At 38.2% G+C, this 13341-nt stretch overlaps 1 protein-coding gene across 1 annotated transcript in view; it reads right to left on the minus strand.

The window, feature by feature from the left end:
* Window positions 1-946: 946 nt before the first annotated feature.
* Window positions 947-13341, minus strand: part of PTPRB (protein tyrosine phosphatase receptor type B) — a 156599-nt gene continuing 144204 nt past the window's right edge. The window contains exons 23-25 of the mRNA XM_069082158.1: window positions 13028-13163; window positions 3790-3910; window positions 947-1285 (exon numbers count right to left, since the gene is read on the minus strand). Coding sequence (XP_068938259.1) covers window positions 1263-1285; window positions 3790-3910; window positions 13028-13163 — 280 coding nt within the window. The 3' untranslated portion in view covers window positions 947-1262. The remainder of the gene's footprint in view (window positions 1286-3789; window positions 3911-13027; window positions 13164-13341) is intronic.

The raw sequence follows: 13341 nt of genomic DNA on the forward strand, positions 1-13341 counted from the left end.
AATTATTGAAAACTAAGATAAGGACTTTGTATATTATGTAGAGATAAGTTCACCCTATAAAATACACTCTTATGTAGTTTGTTGCTGTATTGCTGTAGTGGATAACCATACATAATATATACATCATTTGGCATACAAGTGTCAATTGGAATTATGGATTAAACATGGCACTTGTGATAATTTCTATGAAAAGTTGGCAGTAGGTCTTAGATCTCAAATGTAATCCTCTTCCTCTCTTCCGCCTGCCCCCATTATGACATCGTTTACTTGGGGAAAATCAAATTAAATTGACATCATTCTGATTTAAAGCACCTTTTCCAGGAATATAACTCCCTGTAAATCAGAGGACTAGCTGAATGTAAATATAAACATTCAAACATGACCATAATAGATAAAAGGGGTTATCTGTTGATAGTCACCCCCATATACACACACTTTTTCTATAGATACACACTGATATCTATAACCTTAAGATGAAATGGCCCCCAGTGGTGTCTACACTATTCTTTCATGCTTCTGGGGTCATTGAGTTTTCAGGAAATGGGTTATTAAGGGCATTTTTCTGTACATGTGGAATTTTGCTTTTGCTCAGAGCAGAAACCATTAAAAATCTTCAACATTTTGGATTAAGACTCTCTCTGTAAAAGAGTCTTTATCTTTACACAGCCACAGAAGTGGCCATTGGGGAATTATTGGTGAGGGCTAGGGGAGCCTATTTGGGAGTTAAGATGGCGGGAACATGTCAGCTTGATTAATCTTCTCATCTATGATTTCTCATTATGTAGACTTGGATTCAGATGGCTCAAATGGACAATTTTCCTCTTAGGCTGCCATCAGCTCTGAGATTTTTCTAATTCTTTGAATACCAAACAAGTGAAGGACACACCCCCAAAGATTGCCCCTGGACATTAAGGGACAATGAAAAAGCCAACACAGACATTCCATCAAAGCTCTTGTCATACAGGTTAAAACCATTTATATAGAACAATTTATAAAAACTTTAGGATGGAAAAATAGTATTATCTGAAGCTTAATATTAAACATTGTGAAAAATACATATTTACAGAAGAATATCACAAAATACAAATTATGTACAATAATAACTATTACACTTAAATTACATAGATTCTTTTAAAATTTGCTAGACTAATAAATTATACACAATATGAACAGAAGTATCTGGCACCTCTCTAGGATATGGAGTTTAACAAAAACAATCACACAGTGAATGGGGTTGATCCAAAGAGATCTCTGCTACATTCTTAATGCCTTGAATAGACAGCATCTGAAAAGAAGATGACAAATTGTCATTACAGTAGACAGCAGGTAGCTTTGTTACTTTTTTCCCCATGATAATCAAAAGCTATTTAAGAAAAAAAGACGGATAGGACTAATGAAGTATGCGTGTATGCCAAGTGTGGTTGGCAGCTAGATACTATTCCCCACTACAGTCTGGCTTTTGGAGCAGCAATGTGATGAAGCCAGAGAGCAATGGACCTAGAGCCAGGAAGACTTGATTGAATTCTACCTCTGGCTCTTGCTGTAGAACCACAGATAAGCCGCTTAATCTCTCTGAATGTCATCTGCAAAGTGGAAACGATTTTTTAAAATCATAGTTCCTGCTTCACAGGATTATTGTAAGGATCAACTGAGATTATATATATATATATATATATATATGTATGTATGTATATACACACACATATATGTATATACAGCAAAAGAGATAATACATATAAAATATAAATGAGATTTTATATAAACTTTTAAAATAGTTTTATATAAACTGCAAATAAGTAATACATACAAAGTACAAATAAGAGTATATATATATATATAAAGTACTAATGAGATGATATGCATAAAGTGAAAATGAGATTATAGATATAGGTAACATATAAATAGAGTGCAAATCTTTAGCATTACCTGGGGAGTCCCTAAAGTTTTAGGGCACTAGCACTTCAGATGGATGATCTAATTGATAAAGGAATCTCTTTAGATATCAGGCCCCCCTAGCACATTCATGCTTTTTATATACCATTAATTATTTAATTTTCTGCTAAAGTTCCAAAGTGATGCCACACTATGGCTGTGAATCATCAGAGATTATGGTAATAGAGTATACATGCTTGAAGCTCCTGCCATGTCTAAAAGACTTTACAATCAGGGTAGTGGAGGGCCTTGAGTCAGTCCAGATAATTGGAGAGCCTCATTCTTCTTAGTAGAATGTAGGCTCCTTGAGGCCATTTCATTTCTGTCATTGTGTCCCCAGGACCTGGCACGTAGTAGGCACAACAAATATTTGTTGAATTGTTGAACCACCAAAAAGTTGGGAAGAAGGTGCTACCTGCAGGGAGGTATACAGTCACTCAGGAAAAGCACACAGAGTGAGGTATTAGGGAATTAGGGTACACGGGAAGGAAGAATTGAAACCATTCAGAGTCATGGCAGTTGTAAAGCCAATCAAAAATGACGATGATGGCATAGTTTTGACACTAATCTGTAAATCACTAAGGTTATAGTTTGAGTTTTAACAAAATTCTATAAACACAGTTTTTCAAGAAAACTTTTTTTTGCATTCTGTGAAATACAATGATCCCCTTTTTACAGACCCAGTCCAAGGAAGAACACTTCCAAGTCCCATACTACCATGGCCTTGGATAAATATGTGATGTAGACAAAGGGAACGTGTGACCTACACCCTCCTGTAACTCCTGCCTTGTGTCTATCTTTAGCATAAATCCCCTTCTCTTCATCCCTCAATACTCTACTGCTTGTCTGTTGCCCTCTGTTCAGGCACTTCCAGCTGCCCATTCATTTAAAGTTTCTCACAACCACATCTCCCTCATCTACTATCAGTGAAAACATACCTTCTCTATATCTAATAGCTCAAAGGCCAGGCTCTCTTTCCCTTTCAAGGCATCACTAAAGAAAGCTATATTAAAATGTCAGTATGAGAGAGCTAGGTGGCCACCCTTTCCTTCCAGACAGAGCATCATTTTGACAGCGGTCCTTGGGAGGCTATATTGGATGGAAGACCTCGGTTCAATTCCTCTGACACATACATACTACCTCTGTGACCCTAGGCAAGACATTTAATTTCTCAGTGCTAGGCAATCCTCTAAGATTATAAATGGCTGAGAAAGTGCTGACCCACATTGGTGGGGGAAATTTCCTCACCTGAGTGTTTGCTGTATCAATTCAATCACAGGCCCATTCCCTCTCCCCATCCCTATCTCCAGTAAGTGCATAAAGATAACATCATGGAAATGTATGATTGAATATAGAGATGGATTCCTCATTTAGTAAGAATGAAGGAAACTAGATGGGAATCTTGTTGCAACCTACAATATGTTAAAAGACCTAGATCAGGCCTTCTTAACTTGGGATTCATGGAGAGATTTCCCAGGGTCCATAAAGACCATTGAGAAAAAAATGGTGATTTTCACTCTGAAATTTAGCATTTCCTTTTAATCATTTAAAAATATTATATTGAGAAGAGTCCATTGACTTCACTAGACTGCCAAAGGGGTCTGTGTCACAAAAAAGGTGGCCTAGATGATGGCTTTCCAGTATGTTGGGTAGATCCTCTTGGGGAAGACTGAAGGAAGGATTTATATCAGGGGATGAAAAGTGAGAATGGATTCTGACTAGTGGGGGAGGTAGACGAGATGAATGGATGAGATGGTGGAGATTAACTGGATATGGAATCGACATAGCTTGAGACATAAGAGTGACAAGGCTTTTTGGAATGGAAGCCATGAAAACTCCTTGAAATCAGGACCCTACCTCTGTGATACTCTGGATTCACATTTTCATAGATTGGAAATAAAGGGTTTTCTTGTTCACTACGAAGCTTCCTGGCTCTTAAGACGTCTCTCACACACTGGTGTAGATATACATATTGGCACTGCAAAAGAAGAAAAAAAGGAAAGATGTCAAAGAGGGGGCCAGGCTTGGAGAAGCAGATAAAATCCTTAGAGAACACTGACAGGCTTCTTTGTGTCTGGCAAAGCCACAAAATCATCCAAAATCCCTAGGGCAGAGGATGTTTCTTGACACCATTGATTTTGATATAAGCAACTTTCAGTTAGAATAGGAGGGAAGGTTTCACCTCAAGATGGAGAAGCAGCTAGCTGGTACAAGCAATGGCATCCTGGACCTGCAGCAAGGAAGATCTGAGTTCAAATCAGGCCTCAAGTACTTTATTAGCTGTATGATCCTCCATAAGTCACTTAACTTGTGCCTCAGTTTCCTTATCTGTAAAGCAGTACTGATAAATAATTATTTAATATTTTATTATTTATTATTAATCTTAATAATAATATTAATAAATAAAAAATAAATAAGTAAAATTACCTCCAAGGAAGGTTTTGAGCATCAAATGAGATATTTGGGAAAGTGCTTTATAAACCTTAAAGTGCATTATTTAAATGCTATTATTATTATTTATTTTGGAGGTGATTAGAGGTAAGTGACTTGCCCAGGGTCACACAGCTAGTAAATAAGTGTCTGAGGCTGGATTTAAACTCAGGTCCTCCTGACTCCAGGGTTGGTGCTCTACCCACTGCACCACCTGGCTGCCCCTAAATGCTATTATTATTATTATAAATTATTATATATTTACATATGTATTATACATATTATATATATTATATAATTCCAGTTCTGCTTCTAGGGTTATCTTTTAATTCCATTGCTGAGTGAGTGAATACCATTTTAGAACATTTCTTCTTTACAGAGTCCCCCTTTCTTTATGGAGGTTTGATCTGTCCTGTCCCTACTTCTTGGACCTTAGATCAGACTGAAAGGTTATATCTATATGGCTGCTCAAAAGTAATTTGGAAATGAGAAAAAAAGGAACAAAACCCAAACATAACCATCACAGATTGAGAGGAGGGAGTTATTTAAACACCCCAAAGGTTTTCACAGAAAACAGATACATGTTATATGAAGACAGCCAATGTAGTGTTTATCCCCCACTTAGACCAGTGGTGTCAAACTCAAATAGAAACATATGCCTGTAGACCGTTTATTGACTTAGAAAACTACAAATTACCATTACCTATATTGTATTGTATTTTTATATATTTTGTTAAACATTTCTTAATTACATTTGGATCTGGTCTGGGCTGTACTCAGGAGTGTTGTGAGGCAGCTAGGTGGCAGAGTTAGATAAGAAGGCTAGTCTTCCTGAGTTCATATCTGGCTTCAGACGCACTATCCATGGGACCCTAGGCAAGTCACTTCCTCATCTATAAAATGAGCTGGGAAAGAAAATAAACCACTCCACTATCTTTGCCAAGAATACCCCAACTGGAGTCACCAAGAGTCAGACACGACTGAACAATAACAGGATTGTTGTGGACGGCATTTGATACCCCTGCTCTAGGCTAACCCACATACTATCTGATTGTCCAGTTGTAACATACAGGAGTAGCACTCCCCATCGACATGGCTTTTTGTAAGTGCAATTGATGGCTATGGAAATACGGTGTCTACCTCAGCACCTTTAGCACACTACCACCTTTCTCTGTATTATCTCACTGGGTGATTTCATCGGCTCCTCTCAGTTTAATTCATATGCAGATGATGCCCAGATCGATCTATCTAACCCTACTCTCTTTCCTGAGCTGCAGTCTTGAATCATCTCTTAGATATCTTGAATTGGATGCCCTCAAACTCAACATGTTCAAAACAAAACTCACCTTCCTCTAAAATTCTCTTCTATTGTCACGAACACTACTTTCTTTCCAAATACCCTGGTGTCATCTCCAACTCATTATTTCTCATTCCTCATACCCAATCTTATCAAATCTGCCTTCATAACATCTCTTCCGTACCCACCCTTCTCTTCTCTGAAATTGCCACCAGTCTGATGCACGTCCTTCTCACCCCACTCCTGGACTATTTCTCTAGCCTGCTGGTTTGGTCCCTTCCCACTGCATCCCTCCTCCACTCAGCTGTGAAACCGATCCTCCTATTCAGTAAACTCCAGTGGTTCCTTATTACTTCCAAGATAAATATAAAATCCTCTGTTTGGTTTTTTAAAGCTCTTTTCAACCTGGCTCTTTCCCACCTTGCTAGTCTTCTTATAATTCACTGGCTTCCACACTCTACGATTAAGCAACTCTGGCCTTCTCCATGTTGCTGGTCTTCTATATCTCCCAGCCTTTTCATCGGCTACCCCCCCATGTCTAGAATGCTTTCTCTCCTCACTTCCATTTCCACTCCCTGCCTTCCCTGGTTTAGTGGCAGATTCACCCTAAGTTCTACCTCCTACAAGAGACCTCTCCCTACCCCTCTCCCCCACAGCTACTACCTTCCCTATTGGATTACCTCCCATTAACACTTTATTTATAATGTATGCATATAGTTGTTTTGCATATTGTCTCCTCCATTAAAATGTGAATTCTTTGAGGGCAGAAACTGAGTTCTTTGCCTTTTTTTCTACCTCCAGCCTTACACTTAGTACCCCGACACAAAGAAAATACTTAATAAAGGTTTATCGTTGTTATTGTTTTTGGTTGTTATGGCCAAAGAAACTGGAAAACAGGGAACAGGTGGTGCATCTTAGTGGAAAGAGAGAGAATAAGACGGGGTACTAGGAAGTCTGGGGTCCAGGCGCAGATCACTAACTAGATGGATTAGCACATCTACTGGGGTCCTGGGTTAACCCATCTAGGCCTGTTTCATCTTCTCCAAAATCAGGAGAATGATGATATCAGAAGCACTACCAAGTTATCTGATCATTGACGGTCACATTTGTGTGCCTACAGAAATGCATTCATAGGGTTATAGATTTAGAATTGGAAAGGAGCTCTGAGATTATGCAGCTCAATCCCCTAATTAAAAAAAAAATGAGAAAACTGAGGTTTCTGATTCCAAGTCTAGCACTATTCTCAACTCTAAAGTATTTCTGGTGCTGACATGCTGATGGAAGCTGAAAAAAATACTTTTTGACTCATGTGTCTGAGTGGAATAGAAAACCCACTGGAATTATGAGAAGCTGCAAAATCCCCTTCCAGGATACACACTCAGCTCTGTGGAAATGGCTTTATGCTTGGTTCCTGCCTGGAAGTTAGGCCCAGCTTTCCTAGCTGTTTCATAAGTCAGACCGTGGTACAATAATTAGCTCAGGATGTTTTTCTAACAAATCATTCACAAAGTCATATGCATTAATTTTAATTATAACACCATGCATTTCCTCTTCCAAATCACTTTTTGCCGGTGATGCGTGCTTCACTCCCCACTCTGCCTAGAAATTAGAGGAGGGAATTTCACAGAGAACAGTTTCTAGCATATGACAGTCTCCTGTTGCTAATTTGAGAAGCTCTTCCCCCCCACCCCCACCCCCAATCTTGAAGTTACAAAATGACTTTTTTTTTTTAAAAAGATGACTCATATTTTTAATTTTATATAGGAAATTGAGTTACTCTGGGACTACCAAAGTCACCCATGAATGAGGCTAGTAACTTTACAGCCTATCAATATATAGCTTTCATAAAGGAGGAGCAAGTAGGAATATGGACACAGTGGACAGAGTACTAGCCTAAAGCCAAAAAGATTCATCTTCCTGAGTTCAAATCCAGCCTCAGATACTTAGTTGCTGTGTGACCCTGGGCAAGTCACTTAACCCTGTTTACCTTCATTTCCTCATCTGTAAAATGAGCTGGAGTAGGAAATGACAAACCACTTTAGTATCTCTGCCAAGAAAACTCCAAATAGGGTGGCAAAGAGTCAGACGTGACCGAAAAATGTCTTAGCAACTACAAGTACGAAAATATATCTAGGTGCTTTGTCTTAAATATAAACACTTTTTTCCTGAGAATATACGTTGGAAAAGGATGTCTCCTGAAATGTTCTTCAGGGATGAATATCCTTTCCATTTCTTCTTAAGCGAAAAACTTGAACAATTAGAGATGAAATATATCTCATAGAAATATCTTTCTTGCCTGCTTTTGGTGTTAGCTGCACAGATATAGTGCATGGGGCAGCTAGGTGGTTCAGTGGGTAGTGCTCTGGACGTGGACTCAGGAAGACCTGAGTTTAAACCCAACCTCAGACACTTACTTGCTATGTGACTTTGGCTAAGTTACTTGATTTCAACTGTAAAATAGGGATCATACTAACACCTATTTTGTAAGGTGTTGTAAGCATCAAATGAGATAATATTTGTGCAGCACTTAGCACAGTTCCTGGAACATATGAAAAATGGTAAATTCCTCTCTTCTTTTTCTGAAGGGATAACTGATTCTTCCTACCCCTCCTCCCACCAGAGTATAAGGACTTCACCATCTTTTAGACACTTCTATTTGTTCAAATCTTTTTACCGTTTCTCTTGATTCCTGTTTGTCTTCCAAAGTTCCTATTTCCCCCGACGCCTGGTAGATTTATATTCAGTTTTCTGGGCTAAGTTTATTCTTGGTTGTAAACCTTTTTCTTTTGACTTCTGGAAGAGAACATCCTAAGACTTTCTCTTCTTTTCCAACATTTTGGTGTATAATCTTGACACTGGTTCCTTAGCACTGGAACTTCTTCCTTACAGACTTTTTTTTTCTTTAACTTGAATGCTTTGGAGTTGGGCTTAGTTTGGGGTTTCTTTCAAAGGGATGATCAGTGGATATTTTTCATTTTCACTTGGTCTTCTGGTCAGATTAGATTTGGGCAGTTTTATGATTTCTTGAAATATAGTGTCCAGACTTTTTTAATTTTTAAATTCAGTTATGGTTTTCAAGGAGTTGGAGGATTTTTAATTTACTCTTTTTGACCTTTTGACGGGTTAGTTGTTTTAATATTTCTTGTCATTTTGTAAGGAGTTTTATTTGCTCCATTCTATTTTTCAGATAGTCAGTGAGTTAGTTAAGTTTTTCTACTTTCTGTTCTAAGTTATTTGTTTTTCTTTTAATTATTTTCCCTTTTCAATTCTAATTTCATTTATTCTTTCACTTTCTACTTCTGCTTTATTTGTTCTAGTTATTTTCATAGAGCTTGCAGTCAGCCCATTTTTTATTTGTTTGTTTGTTTTCTTCTCTGAGGTTTTATTTGTAGTTGTGAAATTTACTATCTTAATCTGGGATCTTCCTCTTAGACTTCTCTTAACTCAAGTCATTTCTTCAGTGTTTAGTGTTTTCTTCTCTTTACTCCTACTTTTAGCCTCAGGCTGGTGCCTTTTGGCAATTTTGGATTGATTGGGTACTCTCTCTAATCTAAGTGCCAAAGTCACTGGCACTAGGCCTTACATCAATCCCTGGCATCTTTTTTTTTTTCAGATTCCCAGGAGGGTCAGTCTTAATGAACCTCAGTTTACCTTCTTCCACAAACTCTAGTTGTGAGCTTTTTCATACCTTGCTCTGAGGCTTTGACTGGCCATAGTGACATAATGGAGATGATGCTGGAGAATTCATCATAGGCCCCTGACATGGTTTCCCACCCCTGAGTTGGCCTCTTAGTATTCTAAGGAGTTTGTGGCTGAACCTTTTCTCTCTACACAGTGACCTATGCAGCCTGACTCTGTCCCATGCTTCTGTTTTGTCAGGCTGGGACCAGGATTTGGTTTCAAGATCCCCATTATATGAGCACAAGTTGCCTCAAAACTCCCCAGTCAGAGTAATGACTCTTCCTGACTTCTGGCAGCCTTGTTTTATTTTTGTGCTGTTTTGGGTTGGATAGAAGAGCTTACTTTTTTTTTCTTTTTTATTGCTCTGGGCCTCTTTTCATATATTTGCTGCAATTTATGTGGGAGAACTAGGTTCCTTTATGACCTTTCACATTGTCATCTTAACTGTAACTGAAAGTCAAATAGTGACTTTTCGGTAACATGATGACAGTGTTGTCAGTCTAAATTCCCCAAATCATGAATGCTATATATCATTCTTAACTTGTTACCTCTACACATGCCTCTCAATTAGAATGGGCTTAAGGGCCAGTAAAAATGGAAGAGAGGACTGCTATATATGGAAAATTTACTTGGTTACACTGGATAACAAAGAGAGATGACTGGAGGGAAGACAAACAAATCCCAGGACATGAGCCATTCACATTAGAGGCTGGCTGTATTCTCAGGGCAGGAATCTAGGATGTGACAAAGAACCTTCCAATGTTTGTCAAACCAGATGACTGCTTTCTATTTTTGGTAATTCTTGTGGGAATAAATGATGCTTTAAGAATGCAATCTTTAGCAATGCTTTCTAGATTAAAAGTCTGAGGCAAGGAACAAGACTTTAGGGGCCTAGATGGAGTTTCCACTATTGAAAACAATCAAAGACAATATCTGATGAAAAAGGCAGTTTTGAGAAGTGATTAGCTGATTAAGAAGGAAGCATCTGAGAAGATTATCTAGATTTCTGAACCACAGTTTAAAATATAGGAATAATAGGCCAGGGATGGAGCATACCTAAAAATGTCTGACAAGTATTTGCCTGGAATCTTGAAAATCTAATTGAAAGAGTTCTCAGCTGAAAAAGAAGAAAGAGAAAACTCAAGATATATCCAAGCTAAATATCTTAAAGTGCCTCTACAACATAGGAAGAAGAAAGGCAGTTGAGATGCCAAGACATTTATAGGAGATAAAAGCCAAGAAAGGAGCCATCAATGAGACCCATGGTCTTGGATTGTCTATAAATAAATGTGCTAAACATGGGGAAAACCCAAGGTAAATTAATGAACTTCATGCAAGGAGGAAGAATTTAGCCTCATATTTTATCAATGACACTTAGTGGGATGAAATCTAGGACAGGACTGGAATATATAAATATATCTGGAAGGATATATTTGTTAAAAATATTAAACTATTAATATTAAAATAATATAACTACAAAAATATTTTTTAAAAAGGATAGGGTTGAGGGAGGGGGTCTAGTAGCACTGTCTGTCAATACATATGAAGAAATCTAGGAACCTGGAAGGAATAGGGAAAGGGAAGCATGATGATAATCAATGGATTCAGAAACAGAAGCCATATTGCCATTGGACTATAATACAAGCCTCATAAGCAGAAATCAGAAATAGATGAAGAGTTTGGAAACATATCATAAATCTGGACTAGGAGAATGGTAGAGGAATATTTGCACAGGTTGGTGGGGACTTCAAATTTGCAAGCCATAATCCATCTGTTGGAGCACAGAGCATTTCTCAATTTGCCTTCATTATAATTTTAACTTTCAAAGGTAGAAGAAATGAGGAGCAGAATTTCTGTTCTGGATCTGAAGAAATCAGTTGCTAGCATGGAAATGACTGGGAAGGTCAGTGGCAGGGCCCATTCCATCTCAGAATGTGTGGTAGAGGACAGGAAATGATAACCTCCGATTTTAAGAGAGCAGATATTAAAGGAGCTCAGGGAAAGGATAGGTAGACCTTTATGGATTACAGTTCTGTAGGGGAAGTCAACAGAAGAGCGATCAGAAATTCTCAGAAATGAAATCCCAAGGACACAATTCCAATTAGGAGAAAAAAGAGGGGAGGGGTTCTAAAGAGATTGTGACTGCACAGGGAATTCATCAAACAACTTACTATTAAAAAAATAAGGATATGGACCAAAGATACAAAGGTATGGGCAAGCAACAAGCCCGGAATCTTGCCAATCTAATCGAAAGGGTCCTCAACTGAAAAGGAAGAGAGAAAGAGAAAATTCGGGTTCTATCCAAGCTGAATATCCTAAAGTATCTCTACAACCTAGGAAGAAGAAAGGCCGTTGAGGTGCCAAGACATTTATAGGAGATAAAAATAGGTGAATTCAAAAGCATGGCATGGGGTTATTAGAATAGCATGGAGAATGCTAAAACCTAGAATAAGTTGAGGATGGCCAGGAATAAAAAAAAAAAACATATGGCAAGTATAGCAAAAGGGGTTTTGTTTGTTTTTGCAATATTAGTGCAAAGACAAGGACCAAGGAAGGGATGAGGACACTCTTCAGGGTGGATGAGATAATGGTAATAGATGACAGAAAGGCATCCGAAGTCAGAACCACTCAACTTTGATTTTATGTCTGTGGATTTTTGTTTCGTTTGTTTGTTTTTCCTACCAAGAAGCATGATCTTTGAACTGGAAAGGACAGAACAGAAATAGCCAATGGGCAGTTGAAAGCCAAGCTAAATGGAGAGAAGGGTGATTGAACATCTAATCTGCCGTTGATTGGATAGAAGATGACACTAGAGCTAAGAAGGGCTGCTGTCAAGTCTGGCCTCAGACAGTTACGAAATAGGTGACTCTGGGCAAGTCACTTTAAACTCCATTGGCCTCAGTTTCTTCATCTGTAAAATGGGGATAATAATAACACCTACTTTCCATGGTTGTCAGGAGGATAGAAGAGATAGTATTTCTAAAGTGCTCAGCACATAGTAGGTACTATATAAATGTTAGTTATAATTATTGTCATTGTTGTTTTTCTTCCTGGCAGAGTACAGCAATAACACGCACTGTTTCTCGTTTAGCTTAAATCTTGATGTCAGTACGTGCTTACGGATGTTTTGTATGTAAGAAATAAATAGTTGTCTCATCTATGATTTACATTACAATGCAACCTAATATGTTGCATATATTTTATTCTCCCTACCCTTTTGGGGAGACATAGACAGGAGCCCAATTAAATCTTTTCTTTTCTAGGTTAAGCTCCCCCAGAGCTGAAGCTGATCTGGGACCCATGTATGGGTCCAAATGAGGGAGATCCCTTAATGGAGAAGGGAAAGAGAGGAAGTGTTGAATCCCCTGGGGTCTAGCAGCTGTTATCAATGTTCACCATACTTACTGAGTGGGTGAATATTGCATTCCAAATCATCTATAATCTCTCCTGCACAAAACATGGATTAAAAACAATCCATTTTTCCTGCTTTCTACCATATAATATACACAGGCGGCTAGAAAAGACAAGTGTTATCCGGAGTCCAACAGTACTGAAGCTGAAAAATAGCAATTCCCCCAACCAATCCAAATGCAATTCTCTTTTTTTCTTATCTCTGTCTTTCTTCCTAATCCATTGAAATCGTCAAACTTTCTGAGTGGTCTACACAGCATAGATTGTAATTCTTACCTCTGTCTGAACCATGTGAACCCTATGAAGTCTGAGATCATGCACTGCTCCATAAATATCAATGGAGTCCTTGGAATCTAACTGTTGCAGGATGCGGTCCAGTGCAATGAAGGTTCCTGTCCTACCCACACCAGCACTGAAAAAGATGAAGAACAGATGGGAAATATGAAACATTTTTTTTAAGTCTCTGTCTTCATTTTAAATGTAACTTTTTTTCTGTTTTACTTTTTTTTGTTGACAAACATTTATTCTCTAATGTCTCTTCTCTCTCTCCCTCTCCCTCTCCCCCTCTCTCTCTGTCTCTGTCTCTCTGT

Source organism: Petaurus breviceps, unplaced genomic scaffold (genome assembly GCF_028583685.1).
Source record: "Petaurus breviceps papuanus isolate PSGF00001 unplaced genomic scaffold, PetGlider_PUasm1.0 156, whole genome shotgun sequence".
Taxonomy (NCBI): domain Eukaryota; kingdom Metazoa; phylum Chordata; class Mammalia; order Diprotodontia; family Petauridae; genus Petaurus; species Petaurus breviceps.